Source organism: Poecilia mexicana, unplaced genomic scaffold, assembly GCF_051168715.1.
Source record: "Poecilia mexicana isolate PSO_F unplaced genomic scaffold, ASM5116871v1 scaffold_3, whole genome shotgun sequence".
Taxonomy (NCBI): domain Eukaryota; kingdom Metazoa; phylum Chordata; class Actinopteri; order Cyprinodontiformes; family Poeciliidae; genus Poecilia; species Poecilia mexicana.
The window spans coordinates 33,667,019-33,689,331 of record NW_028263372.1 but is presented as its reverse complement, the minus strand read 5'-3'; the positions used below and the strand labels follow the sequence as shown (position 1 = coordinate 33,689,331).

At 37.5% G+C, this 22,313-nt stretch overlaps 2 protein-coding genes across 2 annotated transcripts in view; one reads left to right on the top strand and one right to left on the bottom strand.

Annotated features, from left to right (window-relative positions):
- nav2a (neuron navigator 2a) overlaps nucleotides 1-12,677 on the top strand; it is a 64,309-nt gene extending 51,632 nt beyond the window's left edge. Inside the window, exons 21-33 of the mRNA XM_088004461.1 lie at nucleotides 2,518-2,690; nucleotides 3,452-3,605; nucleotides 3,689-3,875; nucleotides 4,756-4,856; nucleotides 4,936-5,031; nucleotides 5,270-5,444; nucleotides 5,620-5,855; nucleotides 5,986-6,137; nucleotides 6,321-6,392; nucleotides 6,479-6,675; nucleotides 7,452-7,570; nucleotides 7,910-8,110; nucleotides 8,785-12,677. Of these exons, the coding sequence (XP_087860587.1) occupies nucleotides 2,518-2,690; nucleotides 3,452-3,605; nucleotides 3,689-3,875; nucleotides 4,756-4,856; nucleotides 4,936-5,031; nucleotides 5,270-5,444; nucleotides 5,620-5,855; nucleotides 5,986-6,137; nucleotides 6,321-6,392; nucleotides 6,479-6,675; nucleotides 7,452-7,570; nucleotides 7,910-8,110; nucleotides 8,785-8,910 (1,989 nt within the window). The 3' untranslated portion in view covers nucleotides 8,911-12,677. The remainder of the gene's footprint in view (nucleotides 1-2,517; nucleotides 2,691-3,451; nucleotides 3,606-3,688; nucleotides 3,876-4,755; nucleotides 4,857-4,935; nucleotides 5,032-5,269; nucleotides 5,445-5,619; nucleotides 5,856-5,985; nucleotides 6,138-6,320; nucleotides 6,393-6,478; nucleotides 6,676-7,451; nucleotides 7,571-7,909; nucleotides 8,111-8,784) is intronic.
- A 964-nt stretch (nucleotides 12,678-13,641) lies between these two features.
- Nucleotides 13,642-19,339, bottom strand: dbx1a (developing brain homeobox 1a). Its single transcript, XM_014972374.2, has 4 exons — nucleotides 18,954-19,339; nucleotides 18,762-18,866; nucleotides 15,294-15,496; nucleotides 13,642-14,311 (listed from the first exon to the last, which is right to left on the bottom strand). The coding sequence occupies exons 1-4, from the start codon at nucleotides 19,252-19,254 to the stop codon at nucleotides 14,018-14,020; spliced, it is 903 nt and encodes a 300-aa protein (XP_014827860.1). The 5' UTR covers nucleotides 19,255-19,339; the 3' UTR covers nucleotides 13,642-14,017.
- Nucleotides 19,340-22,313: the final 2,974 nt, after the last annotated feature.

The following is a 22,313-nucleotide window of genomic DNA, read 5'->3' as shown; positions in this document are numbered from 1 at the left end:
ATCACAAGGCACTTTTGTGCACCGCTGGACAAATCCAGGATGATGATGTATGCAACTTATTTTTATTTTATACCTTTAGCACTGCAGAAACGTAAAATCTTACCAATTTCTATTTAGTTTCTGGTACAATTATTTTAATACACTTGAAATAACACAAAACTAACTTACAAGTAACTTTCCGGCTTGTTTTAAGACAATAACTCCTAAATATTTATTAAAAAGTAAAAGTTCCACTGGCAGATTATTTCACTTTGAACATTTTTACCATGTTAAAAGTGAAATAATCTGAATGTGAAATGTGTACTTAAGGAATTAACTTTAAACAAGCTCCTATATCTGTCAAAAAGTTACTTGTAATTTATCTTTCTATTATTCCAAGTGTACGAAGATATTTGCTCTAAAAAAAGGCTAAAATACTTGGTAAGATTTAGTGTTTTTGCAGTGTATTCCTCTTTTAGGTCATACACTGAAAAAACACAAAATTGTACCAAGTATGTTTGTCTCGTTTCTAGTGCAAATATCTTAGCACACTTGGAAAAATGACTAAATTATCTTACAAGAAACATTGTAGAAACATATAGGTGCTTGATTTAGGTCAATAATTCCTTTATATTGATACAAAAAAAAAGTACTAGTTCCGCATGCAGATTATTCCACTTATAACATGTGAAAAATGTTCCAAGAGACATAATCTGCCAGTTCTGGAACTAGAACTTTTCCATCAATATTAAGGAATTGTTTACTTAAAACAGGCCGTTATATCTTGCTGAAAAGTTAGTTATAAGTTAGTTTTGCATTATTTCAGGTGTATTTGCATTGGAAATAAGACTTGGTTAGATTTTCTGTTTTTGCAGTGTAGAGCAGAACTTGATCTCCTTCCTGTGTGTGTGTGTGTGTGTGTGTGTGTGTGTGTGTGTGTGTGTGTGTGTGTGCGTGTGTGTGTGTGTGTGTGTTTTTGTCGGCGGCTCCTGGCTGCAGGTGTTGCTCATAGGTGTGTGATGTTGAGCACATAGGGGCTCCGTTTGGTGGGGGGTCTCTAGTGGCTGATGAAAGCCTCCATGTTTCAAGGTCGTTGGTGGCTTTCGACCTTGTAGGAATCTCTAGCTGAATCTTTGTCCCTCCGTAGACAAACATGAACCGCATGAACATGTGCTGTTTTGTCTCCCTGTCTTCCTCTGCTGCGCTTCGTGCGGCAGGTCTACGAGGTAAGGGCGGTGTGCTGACAGAAACCAGAGTCTAACCCCTGCACCTCCTCTAGGTTACTAACCACACTCCTTTTCTTTTCCCGATTGATCCGTTTTTCCTCTCCAACACTTCCTTATGAACGGTTCTTATGACACTTGAGCTGGCTCCCCGGTTCACACTCCTGCTGAATATATTTATTGGTTCTGCTGGTAAAGATGTGTAAAAAGTGTTGAGACAAATTATACTTATTTTGCAGAAACATAATCTCAATATGGAATATGTAGAAAACCAAAACATTAAATTTGAGTGAAGTAGTAATTTACTATCATCAGTCGCCTCGTATTTTAGCTTAACTTGGCTAAAGTGAATCTCTACTATGTTAGGTTTTTATGAAAAGCTTTATTCAAACACCAAATCTTACCAAGTATTTTTGTTCTAGTTTCTAGTGCAAACATCTTAGTACACCTGAAATAAGACAAAACTAACTTATATGTAATTTTTCAGAAAGATACAGGAGCTTGTTTTAAGTCAATAATTCATTAATATTCTTTTTTTTAAAAAGTACAATTTCAACTGGAAGATTGTTTTACTTTAAACCTTTTTCCTGTGTTACAGGTGAAAAAATCTGTGAAACTTGTACTTTTTTATCAATATTAAGGAATTATTTACTTAAATCAAGCTCATATATTTGCTGAAAAGTTACTTATGAATTTGTTTTGTCTTATTTCAAGAGTGCTAAAATATTTGCACCAGAAACTAGACAAAGAATTTGGTAAGGTTTTGTGTTTTTGAATTAAACTTTTAATTTTTTATTTTTTTTATTTTCTTGGAGGAATTTTTAGAAATAAAAAATACAAAGCATAAGTATAAGCAAACGAAGAATTAAAGGTTCCTAGAAAAACAAGGAAGGAAAGCGTAAAAATAATGTTGGTTGCTATGGTTACCAGTAAGTTTGTCACAAAAATGTTTCCCTCCACAAAAAATACATCCAAATTAAACGTGAGATTTTACTATATTTTTCGACCTGAACTTATTTACACATTATTTCCAGTTGTGCCCATGGATGTAACTGGCACTGTGTGAATAATTGAGCATCTTTTACTGCAAATGTTTCAAAGTTTCTCAAACTGCTTTATCTGCAGCAGCTAAACTGTAAAATGTTTCCAAAATGCTCAGTCAGTCATAAGACTTTCTACCTGCGATTCCTTTTCTCCCCAGGCCTTTGTTTAATTGTCTGCAGCCATTATCCCCGCCACGTTCTCCTCTTCCCCTACCTTTGACATTTCGACTTCGCTGTCTTACCTTCCATATTTTTTTTTTTTTTTTTTACAGCTGCGCAGCTCCTTTAAACAAGCGTTCACCAAGAAGAAATCTCCCAAATCCGCCTCGTCTCACTCAGACATCGAGGAAATGACAGACTCTTCCCTGCCGTCCTCCCCCAAACTGCCTCACAACGGCACTTCGGCCTCCAGCCACATCCTCAGGAACACACACTCCAACACTCTGTAAGTTTGGTGCTCACCTGGTGTAAATATTGAAGCTTTCCACAGCTGGACTCACCTGAAGTCTTGAAAAATCCTCCCAGAAAAGGCAAACATGCAGATTATTCTGCACAAAAATTGTGGACATTCAGAGAGTTGCATTTCTATTTAAAAAATGTTCATTTGATGGATTGATGGTTCAATTAATTTGATTTTAATTGAAAACAACATGGTGCATATGTTGAGTTTATTTCTTAGATTGCAAAAACACAAAAGTATTTTTGTCTAGTTTCCGTTGGAAAGAACACTTGAAATAAAACAAACCTGACTTATAAGTAAATTTTCAGCAAGAAATATGAGCTTCTTTTAAGTCAATAACTCTTAATATTGATTTAAAAAGTACTATTTATAAGTGAAATAATCTACCAGTGGAACAAGATATTTGAACTTATAAAATAGGAAAAGTATCTTGTTCCACTGGCAGATTATTTCACTTTTAAATATCACTTTTTAAATCAACATTAGAGTTTTTTTAACTTAAAATAAGCTCCTATTTCTTGCTGAAAAGTTACCTTTAAGTTAGTTTTGTCTTATTTCAAGTGCAAACTAAAGTGGATCAAAAATAAGATTTTGTGTTTTTTCAATATAACTGGATGTGAATTGATAAGTGAGGTTGATATTGGGAGTATTGATGCATTTCTTATCAATTCCCACCCCTAAGTAAATATGCAGTCCTTGTTAAGGTGGAGTTTCTGAATCATCTCAACTGGTTTGTGTTTTTGCAGATTGTCGGAGTGTTTGGACAGCGAGGCCGAGACGGTGATGCAGCTGCGGAGTGAACTCAGAGAAAAGGAGATGAAGCTGACCGATATCCGCCTGGAGGCCCTCAGCTCGGCGCATCAGCTGGACCAGCTGCGGGAGGCCATGAACCGCATGCAGGTCCGCTGATCCACAGAACCCCAACAGACTGAAGCCTCGTTATTTCCCTGCCGGTTAACGTTTTCTGACTGTGGTTTGGACAGCTGGAGATTGAGAAGCTGAAGTCGGAGAATGACCGCCTGAAGCTGGAGAGTCAGGGCAGCAGGACGGGATCGCAGGCGTCCATCTCGGCGTCTCCTCCGCCTCACACCCAAAGCCAGAGCGCGGGCCCCGCCGCGGGCCTGTCCCAGCACAGCCTCAACCTCACCACCAGCGAGTCGACCAGTCTGGGTGAGACGCACGGCCTGGAAAACATACCAACATATTTTGTGGTACTGTTGTATGGAAGAGGATTAGAGCCTCTGAAAAAAAATAATTCTGACTGAAGTTAGAATTCTGGGAAAAACTTTGAGAGAAAAGACAAAAGGCTGAGCTTAAAGTGTCTCTACTCCTCTTCCATGCAATAGTACCACATAATAAAAATTTTAAAAGTCAGAATTTTGATATAAAATAAAGTCATAATTCTAAGGAAAAAGTCTGAATTCTGATTTAATTTTTTTTTTACAAAAAAGTTAAAATTCTGAGGTTAAAGTCAAAATTGTGGAAAAAAAATTCTGGGATTAAAATCAGGATTCTTAATTTTTTAAAGTCAGAATTCAGGTGAAAGAAAGACAAAATTCTGAGATTAAAGTTACAATTCTGAGAAAAATTTAAAATTCTGAGAAAACCATTTGAATTTTGAGACTTAAGTCACCGTTCTATTGTGTATACAAGCAATTCAATTTCAAAAGAATATACCACATGAAACATTTTAAATATCCAAAATAAAATACAAAACAATAATAATTAAAATGGATCATGGAATCTTTGCAACCAAAATTGCATTTAAAAAAAATCTTAATTATTCAGCTTCAGCATAAAAAAAAAGTCAAAATGGCAGAACTGTTGTAAAAAAAAAAAAAAAAAAAGAAGGAAAACTAACTACATTGTACTATGTGTTAAATGTTTTCAGGGTTTTTCAAAATGGCGGCTTTTCAATTCTAACTATAGTTGTTCAACAGGAAATTATCACGCTCATTTTAATATATAATGTGATTAATTGATTTACTTATTGTGTTACAGGCCTTTAAACTAATAAATTAAAACCATATTTCATTTCTCTTCCTGCCAGATATGCTGCTGGAAGACACAGGTGGAGATGGTGGGATGAGGAAGGAGGGTCGACATGTAAAGATCGTCGTCAGCCTCGACGAGGAGATCAAATGGGGGGAGGTGAGACCCGCGTTACGATGGGAGTGGCGTACGGAGCACGTCGGCCTCTCAGAGTCTGACAGCTGCTTGTGTTTTTAAGGAGGGTCAATCTCGCCACTTCCTGATTGGTTGCATCGGAGTGAGCGGCAAAACGAAGTGGGATGTTTTGGATGGAGTGGTCCGACGCCTCTTTAAGGTAAATAAACATGTTTATGTTCTGCAAAAACATAATATCTTATCCAAGTATTTTTGGGCTAGTTTCTAATGCAATATCAGTACAATTTAAATATGACAAATCTAACTTGTAAGAAGATTTGGCCAACAACAGTTGGATTTAAAGTGACAGGAAGCCCTAAAACAGCCCATAAACATATCCTAGCATAATACGCCACCGCTAGCTTTTATCTACAAACTGGTCCTTTAATCTTCTGCAGGAGTACATCACCCATGTTGACCCGGTGAGCCAGCTCGGCCTGAGCACAGACAGCGTTCAGGGTTACAACATCGGTGAAATCCATCGGCCCAGCAGCTCCAGTACGGCCAGTACGCCTGAGCTGCTGCCCTGCGGCTACCTGGTGGGAGACAACACCATCAACATCCAGCTCAAAGGTACCACAGCCTGCACACTGCAAAAACACAAACTCTTACCAAGTGTTTTTATTCTGGTTTCAATGCAAATATCTCAGCAGTCTTGAGATGAGACTAAACTATCTAGTTCCACTTGTAAGAAGACGTTTTGCATGTTATCGTTGATTCAAAAGGCTCATGTTGTGTTTGTGTGTAGGTGCGAGCAGTGAAAACGTCGACTCTCTCGTGTTTGACACGTTGATCCCGAAGCCGATGCTGCAGCGCTACGTCTCCCTGCTCAGGGAGCACAGACGGGTCATCCTGTCCGGGCCGAGCGGCACCGGGAAGACCTACCTGGCCAATCAGCTGGCGCGACACCTTCTGCTCCTCGAGGGCCGACCTCTGACCCCGAACGCTGTCGTCACTTTCAACGTGGATCACAAGTCCAGCAAGGTAAAAGGATGGACAGCTTGTGTATTTTTTCTGCTTTTATCAGTTGCCCAGACAGTTAATATTACAGAAAACATTCCTGGTGACTCTGAAGTCAAACTGTGGAGCTTAAACAAAAACGTTATTTCTTAAGGAACTTCGTCAGTACCTGTCAGGATTAGCACAGCAATGCAACAGTGTTTCTGGGGAAGACAGCCCCCTGGTGGTCATTCTGGACAACCTGCACCACGTCAGCTCTCTGGGAGAAATCTTTAATGGCCTCTTCAACTGCAACTACCAGCACTGGTCAGTTCAGCTTCATCTAACCTATAATAACGGACTTTGATGAAAAGTTACTTATAAATTAGTTTTGTCTTATTTCAATTGTGCTTAGATATTTGCACTGCAAACTAGATCAAAAATACTTGGTAGGATTTTATGTTTTTGCAGTGTTGTGAGTAAAATCAGTACATTTTTTGCTCCTTTCAGCCCTTACATTATCGGCACCATGAGCCAAGCCACATCTTCAGCTCCAAACCTGCAGCTTCATCATAACTTCAGGTATATTTCCAAACTACTAGTGAGATCCTCCTTCCACTGAACATTCACTTTACACTGAATGCTCATGCTGTATGTTCTCCATGAAGGTGGGTCCTGTGTGCCAACCACACTGAGCCAGTAAAGGGATTCCTTGGTCGCTACCTGAGGAGGAAGCTAATAGAGATGGAGATCGGCAGCCGGACCCGAAACGCAGAGCTGGTGAAGATCATGGACTGGGTGCCGCGGGTTTGGCACCATCTGAACCGCTTCCTAGAGACTCACAGCTCCTCTGACGTCACAATCGGTGAGAAGAAGCACAGTTAGCATTACAAAACAAAAAGCCTTACCAAGGATTTCAGTTAATACACTTGAAATACAAGAAAGCGAACTTAGAGGTAACTTTTCAGCAATATATAGGGGCTGGTTTTAAATAAATGTTTCATTAATATTGATGAAAAAGTTCTAGTTCAGGTGGAAGATTATTTCACTTATAACAAGATATTTTCCCATGTTATGAGTGAAATAATCTGCCAATGGAACTGGTAGTTTTTCATCATTATTAAGGAATTGTCCACCTAAAATAAGCTCCTATATCTTGCTGAAAAGCTACTTATTAGCTACTTATCATTACTGATATAAATTTGTTATAAAAGTATTACTGATTGCACTTTAAAAAATAGGTAACTTTATGTTATTAAAGGTAAAGTTTAAACAGTAATGATTTCCTGGTTAATGTCAAGTTGTCATAACAAAGACATTTTGAATAATGTCAACTTTGTATTAAAAGTGTCATAATTTACCGAATGACGCTTTATGACAACAGTCATAAATATTCATGAAGGCTTATTCATGTTTATGACAGTGTCATGTCAGTCTTATTCAACCCCCTTCAAATAAAGTGTTACCTCCTTCTCTCTCATTACCCTCCTGTTCTGTCCTAACACTTTCAAATAAAGGCCACTATAGTAAAAAAATATGTTTTCACTAGGAATTAGACAATACTTGGTAAGATTCAGTGTTTTTGCAGTAATAGATTGGAGGCAGGACTGGGTGTTTATGTTTTGGTTCTGTGGACTGCAGGACCCCGCCTCTTTCTGTCATGCCCCATGGACGTGGAGGGATCCAGGGTTTGGTTCACTGACCTGTGGAATTACTCCATCATCCCCTACATGCTGGAGGCCGTACGCGAAGGACTGCAGGTAGCAGAGCTGGAAGGGTCATCTTTACAGAAAAATCATTTTCTGGTTGTTTCTGTTTGATTCTACTGTTATTATTTAAATATACTTATGTTTTTTTCACTGCCTTCAAGAGTTGCTATGGTTTTTTTAAATTTGTTTTGATGAAAAAGTACTAGTTCTGTTAGCAGATTATGTCATTTGTAACAGGAAAAAACACTTAGGATTTTGTTTTTTGCTGTGTGAGCTACAAATCTGCGCTCAAGATTTTTCTTACTTGAAATTGTCCAATCTGAACTAATAATCACCATTTTAGAAGCTTTCCTCAGATTCTCCTTGTGACTATTTGGTTTTTCCATGCAGCTGTACGGCCGCAGGGCAGCGTGGGAGGATCCAGCAGCCTGGGTGATCGACTCGTACCCCTGGTCATCCACGCCACCTCCAGGCGACTGGCCACCGCTGCTGCAGCTCCGCCCAGAAGACGTCGGCTTCGACGGCTACTCTGCACCGAGAGAGGGAGTCCGGAAAGAGCCGCCGCAAAGCGACAGCGACGCAGATCCACTGGTGAGCAAAAGCAACAGTGTTTAACATCAGATTAAAGTGGACAAAGCACTCAACTACAAGTGAAAGTTGCACTTAAAGTTTACTCAAGTTAAACTTTTGAAAATACTAAAAGGTTCAAAAGTACAAATAATATTTTCTAATATCATCTAATATCAGTACAATGCTGTATGTTAAATCATCTGATGTTTTGACATGTAGAACCTGCAACAAATAGTTTACACCAACCGCAATGCAATAAAAAATGACAGATGTTTCCATTATTCCTTTTTTATTGCCCCCATTCCAAAAAAAGGAGAAACTTTTTTCTACGACAGCGGCCATCATAGATAAAAAAATAATAATAATAATTTCTGCCAAAAAATTTAATTAATCTCAGAAATTTTCTACAAAAAAACATGGAAATTTCTTAGTTAGAAAAGTTAAACATTTGCTGGAAAAAATCTCAGAAATTTTGAGATTGAGAAATTTTCTAGAAAAATTGAAACTCAGAAATTTCCAGTTTTCTTTTTTCTAAAAACTTTCTGGTTAATCTCATTCTTGCTCTGCTGTTGGAGGCTCAAGGAAAGATCATCCGAAGGGCCACATGTGGCCCCCGAGCCACACTTTGGACACCTCTGAGTTACAGCTCCTCATTGTTCTTCTCGTTCTTCCAGTGACTTTTGTTTCTGTCGCAGATGAATATGCTGATGCGCCTGAAGGAAGCGGCGACGTCATCGAGCCCGCAGAGCTACGACAGCGACTCCAACAGCAACAGTCACCATGACGACATCCTCGACTCGTCGCTGGAGTCGACCTTATGACATCGCAGAAGCACAAAAGCTTGACTATTTCTACTCTGTTCTCACCGTGATGAGAACTTCCTGGCACAAAATGCAGCCACATTTATCTGGGTGCAGGTAACCCAAAAAAAGACGAGTTTCTTCAGCACTGCCGTGATTTTATTTTATTTTTTTTCCTTCACCGCTGTGGCCCTTGGTTCCTCTGTCAGGAGTCTGATGTCTGCTTCAGCAGAAAGTGGAAGCACACAGCCTGTGCCTGTTGATGAGGCCTCTTACCATCATCATGAGTCAACAGTTTACTTTTAACACCAGCCAAGTGATCGGCATCCTCCACCATGCTGCAGCGCACCGGACCCGCCTGCAGGTGGCGATCCAACCCATGCTCTCTTGCACTGTGAGCCAGAGCAGCGACCCACTGCTGGACGATGAACAGTCAGCTCATCCTCTGCAGACCAACTCGTCTGAGTGACTGCTGGATGAAACCAGCCAAAGTGAATTTTCAGTTCAAAACACAATATTTTCTTTCTGAAAATACACTGCAGAAAAGTTTGTTTTTGGTTTAGTTTTTAGTAATAACACAAAACTAACTTTTCAGCAAGACAGAGGAGCTTATTTTAAGCAAATAATTCCTGAATATTGATAAAAAAGTACTAGTTCCACTGGCAGATTATTTTTCTTACATCCTGGGGTGAGAACAAACGGCCTGAGAATCAACAAATATGTGCTACTATGAACTATCAATACTTAATAATGCGTCTTATTTTGTTTTATGATCTAAACTATTACACAGCATGCATTCTTATAATTAAGCCTGATAAGTTTTTCTGAGTAACATTTCAATTTTTGTTACATTTATCATCAGATTCCTATAGCCTTTCCTTAAATACAGATATTAGGAAAATATATTTGTAACATATTGTATATTTTGGCTATTTGACCAGATCCTAATTTGACAGAGATTTTTTTTTATATTTCTATATTAAAGACAGGAAAAATGGAGCAGAAAATGTGTCAGATTTACTCTAAAACTTGAATGAGAAATGTGAAAAATGCAGTTTTTCATATTTTTGTACTTCTATTTGGGTTTCTACTGCTAATTAAAACAACCCAAACTCGTAAAAACCCACCCAGCTTTTTTTTTTGACAATATTTTAATTTTTTTTTTTTTTAGTCTGGAATATGAACTGTTTCAAAAATCTCCAAAATGTAATGTCTCAAATCAGCAGGCACTGCCTGTTACCTAGCAACCCCAGCGGAACTCCAGCCTGTTACCTAGCAACCCAAGCAGAGACACGTTTAAAATATGTTTTATTTGTATAACAGTTTCTAAGCACAAAAAATTACAAGTAGAACTCTAAGTACATCAAACAAAACACAAAAGAGGAATACTGAAATACATAGTATGTTAAAAAATAAATAAAATATAAAACTAAAACAGAACAACAGTAATACAGTACAAGCTGTATGACAAGTGTTTTGTTGTTGAAACCACTTTCTGCATCCTTATTGGTTGTGCAGGAGACTCTACTTCTGCTTTTCAGAGATCTGCAGACAAAAATGTATTAAACATGTTTTGTATCACCTATAGACCAATCCTAACCTGTTCAGTGAAGTATCAGAGGTGACTTTGAAGCTGGAATTCACTTTGGAGGGATTTGTCCTTTAAATGCTGCTGGCTGAGATGATCTGTGTCCTGATTTCTTCTCTAATTCATCGCTTCTTTCTTTGAGCCCTCTGATCTCTCTTCGCACATTTGGCCCATGCAGGCTTTTGTAGCACAAATCTCCTTTTGGTGCTGGACTGAGTTCCAACAAACAATGCCTTACTCTTTGCTACCAGACTACGTGCATTAGCTGATTTTGTTGTGTTTTTTTTTTGTTTTGTCTGAATTGCTGTAAAACGTAACAGGGCTCCAAAAGTCGAGCTCTCCTCGAGTGGCTGCAGTTATCGAGGAGCGCCGTCGACCTCTCATATCAATCACCGTTGCCGTGGGAACGTTCAATAGATGCGAATCAGAAGCAGTACTTTTGAATTAAAGATCTATTTTTTGTTTGTTGCTCTTTTTGCTTGAGTGATCTGACAAGTTTGTAAATATTGAACTGCAAAAAAGAAAAATATTTCGGTGTGTTTTGGTGCTTAAAATCAGAACTTGTCGGTGACTGAGGCAAGTAAAAGACTTGATTTTATACCTCATCTCCCATCTTTTTTTCATTGTTTTGTTCTGACTATGAACAAAACTCAGACATGTTGAACTAGTTTTAAAGCTGCTTTGTTTATATATAAAAAAATATACGCAAGAGGTTATTAATATAAAAGGTACGTGTGAAAAATGAGTAAAAATGGTTTGGCATGTTTATAACTTTAAAACCTTCTCTTTTCCCCCTTAAGCCTCCCAGCCTGCCTTCAGAGAGGTTTAAAGCCAGAGAATTAAAGTCCATCGTTTCAATATTTTACTCTCCGATCCTATGCAACATTTAATCCAGAAATGAAAACTGAACATCCGTTTGTCCCCCAGTTTGAAGATGTTTTGCATGGCACCAGCTTTGTGGCCAGCGTTCTACGACAGCGTATCATGACCATGGTAGATAAAAAGGAGTAAATTTCTGCCAAACAAAAAACTCGGAAATTTTCAAATTAATCTAAGAAATTTTCTAGAAAAAAATTGGGAAATTTCAGAGTTTGAAAAATCAAAAATTTGCAAAAAGAAATCTCTGAAATTTTCTAGAAATTTTTTTTTTAAATTTCTGAGTTTCAAGTTGAATAGTTGTGAGAAAAAGAAAAACTCAGAAATGTTTTAATTAATCTCAGAAAATTTCAAAATTTGTGAGAAACAAAAATTGAGGTTGCTGTGTGAAGTTTTCTAGAAAAAAAACAAGATTTTTTTTCTATCAAATTTTTGACTTTTGGAGCTCAAAAATTTCCCTGCAAATATCTCAATTTCAAGTGAAAAATTGGCAAAGAAAAAAGTACAAAATTGAGACTAATCTCAGAAATTTTAAAGCAAAACCATGAAAGTTTAAAGTCAAACATTTGTAATAAAAATATACATTTTTTAGAAAAGTTTTTCTAAACTTTTGGAGCTCAAAACTTTCCTTGCAAATCTGAGTTTCATGTCAAAAATATATAAGAAAAAACTGAAATTTGGAGATTAATTTCAGAAATTTTTATAGGAAGAATTTGTTAAATGAGTTTCAAGTCAAACATTTCAAGTAAATGATATTTTTTGATAAGTCTAAAAAAATTTATAGAAAACAAATCCTTTTTATGGAAATTTTCAGAGATTAATCTCAAAATTTTATTTTTTTTTTGGCAGAAATTTGCTTTTTTTTTTTTACATACAGTTTCCCTGATACACCATCGTAGTTCTCATTGTCTTTGTGTTTCAGTTCCTTCAGTTTTAATCCCACTGCTCTTGTTGCAAGCACAAAAAGTTCTGCAAGTCCGTGTAAAGCCAGCTCCGTTAGGTGTGAATGTCTGAAGCCTTTGACTGGTCCATCATTTTATTACTCACAAACTTAATGAATGTTTAGATTTCATAGCCATGTACATTTTTTATATGTAAGATAACTTTGTAAATAGCTGTTGATCTTGCAGCATTTTGATGACTTTTTTAGCCGATTTGGTATAATACTTGAAAATTGGTATTTTGTGTACAGTCTCTTTGTGTCAGAGCAGATCGGTGCAGTTTGTCATCACTTGTTTGTCCAGGACTCAGAGAATTAAATCTGATATCACTGTACTAGTCTTAAGTTATTGTGATTCAATAAATTTATTAATTTATAACTGAATTGTGTTCACTTGTATTTCCAGTCCTGATCTCACCACGATTCACAGTATTGTGTTTGTTTGTTTTGGTGATGTTGAACAATCATAAAATAATGCAGAGCAACCGTAGATTAAAAGAGCAAAGACTGAAACAGATTAACTACTGTAATTTCTGAACTTTACAGTTCACATGAATAATTCACATCCTACGGCAGCTGCCATCAGGATGTGTCTAGATCAGAGGTTCCCAAACTGTGGGGCGCGCCCCCTAGGTGGGGCGCCGTGTCATTGCAAGGGGGGCGCGGGAAGCCATCTGGATGAAAAAAAAAACATGAACACTGTATACGCTGGGTTTTTACCTTAGAATGGCCAACTCTCTGTTATTCCTATGTCAATTTGATTCAGTAGAGGCTTCCACACTTCCCATATTTGTGTCCTCTGTCACTTTTGTCAGCAGTTAAAACTGTTTAATCCGTTAACATGTTGTAACCTGTTTTTCCGAGCCGCCTTTAAACGCAACATGAGCGCTACGACGCTCGCGCTGGGTTTACACCTGTGAAGGAGACCTGCTGCTGCTGGGCGGAGCTACGTAGGTTTGTGTTAGAATCACGGCAGCAAACCAGCAAAACGCAAAGAACTTTTCACAGTTTTTCCCTCCAAACTAACCGACTGAGTTGAGTAAAGCTGTTGGATGCAGGTAATGTTAGCTAAACGATGACTAGCTAATATCAATACAGAACCTTAAGCTTAACAAGTAGCCTGTAGGCTACCGATGTTGGTGTCTATTTTCAGGGGGGGTGCAGAAAAAGTTTGGGAACCACTGGTCTAGATAAACTTATTAGTTTATCTAGTTTGTATACTTTGGATCAACAATTATTTCATTTTGCTATTCTATTAAAATTATTCGGATCCAAACTCATTAAAATGTTTTTAATTGATTTCTTCCTGCTCAGATGTGTGTTGCATAAAACAAACATTTAGCCTTGAATCATTTGCAGTTTTATTTGGTGTTTGTACAAAAGTGGTGAAATAAAACATATATACAAGACATAATACAAGATACTTAAACAAATTTATATAAATTATTAACGAAATAGCTACATTTTCTCAATAAACAACTCTATTCAGTATCGGGGTGAAAGTAACTCAATATTCTTGGCATAAAACTTCCATACAAATTGTACAAAATACTGTACAGTTGAACACAGCTGTGCAAAAACAGCAAACGCTCTCAGAAGCAGAACCTGTCCAGTGCGCATAATGCAACAAAACAGAGAGACATGTAATGAGTTGTTGTTACAAATCGGTTCACAGTCACATAAAAACAACTCGCAAATTATACGTTTATATAAAAAAAAATAAATTAAGAGACCGTTATTTCTTCGTCGTCTGACTCTGAGAAGTCTGAGTGTTTACTGGACATGGAGGGTGAGGAAAGGCTGCATCCTGCCACGCTCATTCTCTCTCTTCTGAACTCCTCATCCTCCTCCTCTTCCTCTTCGTCCTCAGCGGAGGATTTCTTCCCCACGTCGCTGAGGTCTGGGTTGGGGTTGGATTTGGTGGGAAGGGTCTGCTCTCGGCAGCCGCCGGATGACAGCAGCTCCCGTTCTTTGGAGTTCCTCCACTTCATCCGGCGGTTCTGGAACCAGATCTTCACCTAACGGGGCAAAAAGAGGACGGTGAGGAAAGAAAGAGAAAAAAGAAAGATGGAGACTGCTATGTTTGACAACAACTTATTAGCACCCAGAAATTTTCTACAAAAACATTGAAGATTTCTGAGTTCTAAAAGTTGAAGATTTATAAGAAAAAGACCGAAATTTTTAGATTATTAGAAATTTTCTGGGAAAAACTGACATTTCTGAGCTACAAAATTTAAAATTTTGTGAAAAAAAACTGACATTTTTTAAATCAATCTAAAATTTTTTTCTTGCAAATTACTTAAAAAATAAACTTTTCTCAATTGAAAAAAATCCAAAATTTGAGTTAAAATACAAGACTAATTTTTTTTTAGCTCGTTAAGTTGACAATTGTTGTCTTTTAGGTTTAAAATATTTCCAAATTCTTTCTAGAAAATTTCTGAGCTTAAGCTGAAAATTTCTGAGTTTTTCCTCACAAATTTTCGACATTTTGAGAACATTAAGGAAAACTTTTGTGACTAACCTAGAAATGTATCTGTTTTTTGGCAGAAATTTACTCCTTTTTTCTATCTGTAATGGCCCTTATGAGCCGCTTTCCCATTACAAATATGCACAAATGTTTGTCAATATTCTGCTAATGTTGAAAAAACACAATTTTAAATAAGATTAAATAGGAAACGCAACTAAAATCACAACTGAATAAGTTTGTTCACACTTTAAGTCCTTAAAAACATGCTGCGCCATCATCGTCCTACCACTTCCTGTCTTCTTTGTCATTTCCCACAGTAGTAACATCCGGTTGTTGATCATGTGACTTGTGTGATGTGAAAAAATGTTTGCATTGCAGTTTTCTGAAATGCACTAATTTCGATAAGACATAAAAATTTGAGTTTTGTCTAAATTTGTTTCCAGTAAGAGTAATTCCAATTCACGCATTTTTATTGTCAATGGAAACGTACCGAGCACAAGTTGCACACATTTTTTCTACAGATGTAGTTTTACCTGCGAGTCCTTAAGGCCCAGTTTGGACGCCAGTTTCTTCCTGTCGGGTTTGCTGATGTATTTCTGTTTCTGGAACATTTTCTCCAGAGCTTTGCGCTGGACGTCGGAAAAGACGGCCCTCCTCAGCATTCCTCTGCGGGGTTTTCCTCTGGCTGCCAGGGGCCACGAAAAGGTCCCAGGGATGGGAACAACAGAGGATGTTGCTGCAAAACAAAAAAAATTACAATTTCTTTCAAAAAGTTCATCTCTGAAGCCACAAAAACTCTTAAAACTTCTCAAAACTTCATGAAATCTCACAATGCAATCAATAATCATGAATAAATGTGGATTTAACTGGAATTACAAGTGTCTCACATGTAAACATCCAAAGTATTACTTTGATATTAGCTGAATAGATTAATGGTTCCATTTGTGTTTATTTATTTATTGTGCTTGCATCTAAAATTTTTAGTTTTTTGAATGAATGTGTGAATGAGCACCAATCATTGAATCTTTGGTTAGACATTATTCATCAAAATGCAAAAACAAATGAGTGACAGAAATTACCCAACTCCAGTATTTATTGATAGTATTCATTTTCTTTAAAAAGTGTTTACAGATTTAGAATAATGTAGATCTACAGAAGAAGATTAGGATCACTTACATTTTTTAAACTTTTTTTCCTCATAATTCTGACTTCAATATTAATATTTAAGTTGGAATTCTGAGACAAAAGTCAGAATTTGGTGTGTGTGGGGGGGCGGGGGGGGGATCAGAATTCTGAGAAAAAAATTTAAATTCTGAGAAAAAAGTCAAAATTCTAGAAAAAAAAGTCAGAATTCTGAGGGAAGAAAAATCAGAACTGTAATTTTGAAGTCCGCATTCTGAGAAAAAAGTCCAAATTCGTAATTTTTTTTTAGTAGGCACTAATCTTCTTCCATAGAAGCTCATAGGCAAAGGGAGGTTTCACTAAAAAAAATGCCACAATCCATTGAATATTTATGCATGCTTTCTTTTAAGTAATTGTATTAATTACATAAAATAATACAGTTAATTTATTAAAAATGTGTCAGATTGATTATAACATGACTTCTCTGTGTTATTTCAGTATTAATTTAATCATTTCATAATTTACTAAATCATTAATAAAATGTAAACTGAGTCATGAAATAGACCCAACAGCTGACAGCAACAACTAAACCAACTGAATTAAACAAATTAAACATCATAAGCTATTTACATATAATGAATAAAATATGTAATGTTTGCATTGAATTATTCATAACTGCTTTATTATGTAAATAAACATTTAAACACTTGGACTTTTGAAATGTTTGTCCACATATGAATCAAAACGACGCCTCGGTTTTCAGGGATTTTTTTGGGTTCTCCGTTTTGAGTGAAATGGCACGAGGTGACTAATTAGCACATTGGTCGGTCCTCGAGCGCATTGGTATGTTAAAGAGGCAGCGCACCCTTAAAGGAGCCCTGCGAGGGCGGATAGAGGAGTTAATAAACCGTGAACGGTAATTGTGTAGTAATGAACTAACGCAGAAAAGACTGTGGACAGGCGGCGAAGGCCATATATTATCGCAACAAAAGGAGATTTACACTTTCAAACTAAACACAACTGCATACCAGAATACTGATGCCCGGCGGGGGGAAGTGAGGAGTGCGGAGGAACGGGGAATGGTGAGTTTTTTCTTCTTCTTCTTGCCCTCAAATCATTTTCATTAAATGAACACGAAAAGCTTTTCAGGACGCTGGAGTTGTTTTGTTGAGGCACTGAGCTGAGCCCATGAAAAGACTCCTTCTCCATTATGATTAGTCTGAATGAAAGCGACTTTATAGACTTTTCTGACGGATTATTCTTTATCTCAGCTCGTTCGCTGGCCCCGATAGAGACTACAGGAACGTTTAGGGCGCACTATGCGGGGTGTAGACAGGGAGGAGTTGCGAAGTTGGACGATTTTTTTGGGTGAAATTTGCTTTACGGACGCGGGAGCGTCAGGAACAACAACCCTCTATGTGGTCTTGTGAGAATATTGAAAACGCTCAATAGCGCCTAATAGGGAAATTAGTGCATGACTGGTTGGCCCGCCTGGTAAAAGTCACTCTCCGGGGTGTGTGGGTGGTTCGACCGGTGGGAGCTGACCGAATTGGTCACGGTGCAGCCGGGCTTTGTTGCCACCGGGCCGCTGTGGGAAAACGCAGGCCCGGAGAAATGCCAAGAACGCCCCCCAATGGGAAGCAGGGGGACCATAACCCGCCACCCCGCCTCAAATTTAGAGCGTGACGATTTGGGATAATTGGTTAATTAGGGGGTGGGTGATTATTCCCTGACAGGGTTCTGAGCCGGCGGTCCCATTAATGAGACAGTGATTTCTTCTTTTCTGGCTATTTGCCCCCTTTTCTTCTCACATTTTTGTTAAAATATATGACAGGGGTGACAAGGTTCAGTTTAAATGCAATTAGCGCTGTGTTTCCATTACAAATGTGCGCAAAACTTTGTCTACATTCCCCTGTCATAAAAACACATCTGCGGTGTTTTCATTAAATAAGAAACACAATTAAAATCACACCTGAATAAGTTTGTTCACTCTATAAGTTATTAAAAACATCATCCTTCTACTTCCTGTCTTCTTCGTTGTTTCCGTCAGTAGTAACATCCGGTTTTGTGTGATGTGGAGAAAAGTGTTTCCCTAGCAACTTTGCTAAATACCTTTTACATCGGCATATTAGGGCCATTTTAGATAGAAAAATTAAATTAATTTCCACAAGACACTCAGATATTTTTAGATTAATCTCAGAAATTGTCTAAAAAAACTTGAAAGTTTCTGAGCTTAAAATAGGAAAATTTGAGGAGAAAAAATATGAAAGTTTGAGATTAATCTGCGAAATTTTCCACAAAAAGTGAAAATTCCTCAGCTCCAAAAGTTACAAAAGTTTAAAGTAAAAGCTCAGAAATTTTGAGATTAATCTCAGATGTTTTCTAGAGAAACTTATCAGTTTTTAAACTCCAAAAGTCGAAAATATGGAGAAAAAACTCTTCTCTTAAGATTGATCTCAGAAATTTTCTATCAGAAACAATTACATTTCAGAACTCAGAAAGTTGCAAATTTACAATAAAAAAACTCAGAAATATTCTAGAAAAAACGTGACAATTTCTGAGTTTAAAAAGTAAAAAAAAATCTATTTTTGAGAATTTATGACTTTCCAAAGTGGAAAATCTCTGACTTTTGAAACTCAGAAATGCCCACGTTTTCTCTAGAAAATATCTGTCAGAATTTTGGGTTTTATGGCGGAAGTTAGTCATTTTTTCTATCTACAATGCCCTAATTCACCCTAATTGCAGAAAAACCACATTATGCTAATGCTAAAGCTTTTTTCCCTTTTTTTTAATCAAGTTATTCAAATTGGCGTATTTTCCTTAAGCAAATTTATTTTCGTAACTCCAACTTGCGCGATCATATGGTCAATGTTGCCTACCTGGTAAATATGGCGTCCTAAATATGGGGTGGAAGGTTCCGTCAAAGCAGGGGACTGGGAAGGTCTTGGAGTTGAGACTGTGGATTGTTGGAGGTGAGGATGCTGCTGAGGAAACGTGACGTGTTAGAAAACGATTTCTGCGTCAAATAAAAGAGCCAAAAGTTCAAATGTATGCGCTCTCTTTCTACTCACCTGTCTTTGGTGACGGAGCCAGGATCGCGCTCACTCCAAACTTGAGGAAACTTGGATCCTTTGAGGTTTTGGGCGAGCAGGAGTCGCGCGTCACCGCGGAGGCTCCGTTATAGGACGCGGTGGGCATGGAGGCGCCGACCGGCGGGGCAGTTCGGTTTATGAAGGCGGTGGGTCGGCTTATCCGCAGCAGATCCTCCACCAAGAAGCTGGAGTGAGCCGGGAAGGCGGACGGCAGAGCCGCGGCAGGTCGGTACAGCCCCGGGTAAAGAGCGGGAGGCGCTAGGACACTTGGGATCATCATAATCCCGGCGTTAGGGCGGAAAAATAAAAAAGTTTCAGTTTGGAATCAGAAATACTCCGTGAATCAGTCCTGCAAACTGTTCTGGCTTCGTCACTCTAGGGAGAGGAGTTTTATAGCTTGCTGCCCCCCCCCCCTCAGCCCTCCTCTGGGAGCGGAGAGCCCCAACAATGGAGGTAACAAAGTTCTCCACATGGGTCGCTTTCATGGCCGCTGATTGGCCGCTGCACGCAGTTTATGATTGCATTAGTCTTCATAATCAAGCGATGGAGAAAGTAAAGCGCACAAAGGAGGGGCAGTCATCAATTCTCCATGTTGGCCACTTTCCTTTTAGTTTGTTTCGTTTGGCAAAGGCAAGCGAGGTAAAACAAGAGGGTGAATTATCCTTTTCTTTAAACATGAATAACTTTCAAATAAAATTGTTACACTGCAAAAACAGAACATCTTACCAAGTATTCTTATAGTGAAAATATGTTAGTACACAGGGAATAAGACAAAACTAACTTAAAAGTAACTTTTCAGTTACAGCAGATTATTTAAGTGAATAATTTCTATGTTGATGAAAAAGTTCCAGTTGCAATGGAAGATTATTTCACTTATGCAAAAAATGTCTTATTATAATTGAAATGATCTGATAATGAAACTATAATTGTTCATCAATATCAACTAATTCTTTACTCAAAACAAGCTCCTATAACTTGCTGAAAATTTACTTTTAAGTTAGTTTTGTCTTATTTTAAGTATTCTAAGATATTTGTACTAGAATATACCAAAATTACTTATTTTGTGTTTTTGCAGCGCATAACACAACTATTATAAGCATAATCTAACAATAAGAATCATAGTTTAACCTTGTATGCAGTTAATAGTTCATTAAAATCAGACAAAAACAGAGCGAGTCTGATGAAACACTGCAAAAACATCAAATTTAGTGCAAATATCTTACAACTGTTAAAACAAAACTACTTACACGTAACTTTTCATAAGGATATTGGAGCTTATTTTAAGTAAATTATTTACTTATACCAAGACATTTTCTCATTAATCCACTTTTTAAATCAATATTAAACAAAGAGTACTAGAGCATCAAAACTACTTGGTCAGATTTTGTGTTTTTGCAGTGCGCAAAATAACCAAATAAACCCGCCCGCCCCCGTTCCTGGCAACATCTCTCATGTAAATCAGCTTTAGGGTTTCATGGGATTCTCAACACTCAATCTGCCTCTCGTCATGGAATAATGTCTTAAACGGATTTCTGCTATCAAAACGCTTTAACAGATGTGTTAAATATCACTCATTTCGCGCGGCCGCGGCTCCGCAGCGCGCATGGAGAAGTGTGCGGGCCGGACCGTGGACTCATGATCCTGTTAACCATGAACGAACTGTCACCCTCAGCTGCGGAGGAGGCGCCCCACGAAAAAAAAAAAAAAGGCACAGTGGTATAAAAAAACAGAAAGAAAGGAGAAGATTTAGTTCTAAAGACGGTTTTGTTCTGCTATTTTAACCAACTGAATAAAAGTGCATCTGTGATTTCATTTAAAACGCATTCATATGAGCGCACACTGAGACCCCCATATACAACTCCTATTAAAGCCGGTTAGTCGTGTTCCGTCAGCTTTTCTCATAAAAAAGTTATATATATATATAAAATAACTCGTTAAAGTTTAAGTAAACTAAACCGAACAAATAATTATACTTAAAAACATTTTAATATTCCTAAAATAATCGATTATGTATTTTTTCTAGCTAAACATTGTGATTTTGACCCTAAAATTTTTTTAGCCAATAAAAAGTAATGTTTTTTTTTATTTATTATTTTCTTCTTTTTTTTTCTTTTGCTTGTTGAAATATTTTTTTATTATTATTTTTGGCCATAACTGTTTTTAATAAATTTGTGTTCTTATACTAAGAAAAAAAGCCTCAATATTTATTTTTATGTGAATAAATTCAATGAATAAGAAAACAAACTTTTTTTGTCAAAAAACGTAATTTTGACCCTAAGAAAAACTTTGAAATATTTTTCTATTATTTTCCTTGGCCATAACTGTTTTAATAAATTCGCGCTCTTATCACATGTTTATTTTTATGTGAATACATTCAATGAATAAGCAAATAAATATTCAGTTGTGTGCTGAAGTCTGTTTTCCGATTGCCGCAAACACATCACTTTAGTTTAAATAACAATACATCAACATAATATGTAACTGACCGCAATCCGATAATTAAAAGGGAACGCCTCCGTGAAATGAGCCCTCAGAGTCAACGCTTATCAGAGATGCGCCGATTTTTCTTTTTCTTTTTTTATGCGCGCAATACGCATTTAGCGCGCAATTGGCGCAGCGCAGCTACACCTTCAATGAGTAACGAGGCCTTCAAAGGTTTTTTATGAGCCCCTATTCCTTTACTTGGCAGGCCGAAATCCGCCTTTTGTGAGCGGCAAGCAGATGGTTACCAGGAAGCAGGGGCTGCTCCGCCTGACCGAGACTAATTTCTACGAGCTTTGCAAGCTTGCCACGTCCCCCGCTTCTTCCAGGCCGAGTAAAAACAGCTGGCTGCGGATGAATTAAGGCCATTAAAAGCACATCTTTGGAATAAAACCTCCAACAGTAACAACAACCACCCCTCCCTGCGACGCTTATCACCTTTAAATGGTTATCATGCGTTTAAGTCTCTTTATCATCCAATTGGTATTAAGTTGCCATCTGGTAACTGATGCGCATCTGAATATTGGTTTTATTTTTTGCACTTTTTACAAATATGATCTGAAATATATTCACAATCATGTTAGAAAGTGAAATATGTCGCGTGATTTCACTATGTTTATTATTATTGGTGTACCGCGTCATTTTGCGGGACACATGGCATGAATAATCAGGGGAGCCAAAAACTGAACTCCAGTAAAAGAAAAAGTCGAAGAAATTACTCATGTAAGAATAAAAAAGTATTTGATAAAAAGTCTACTGGGTAACTGATCAAACTACCAATCAGTTACTAGTTAAAATTACACAGTCAGACGGACCAAAATGTGAAATTAATTCGAACTTTTGGTGTTTTGGGGATTA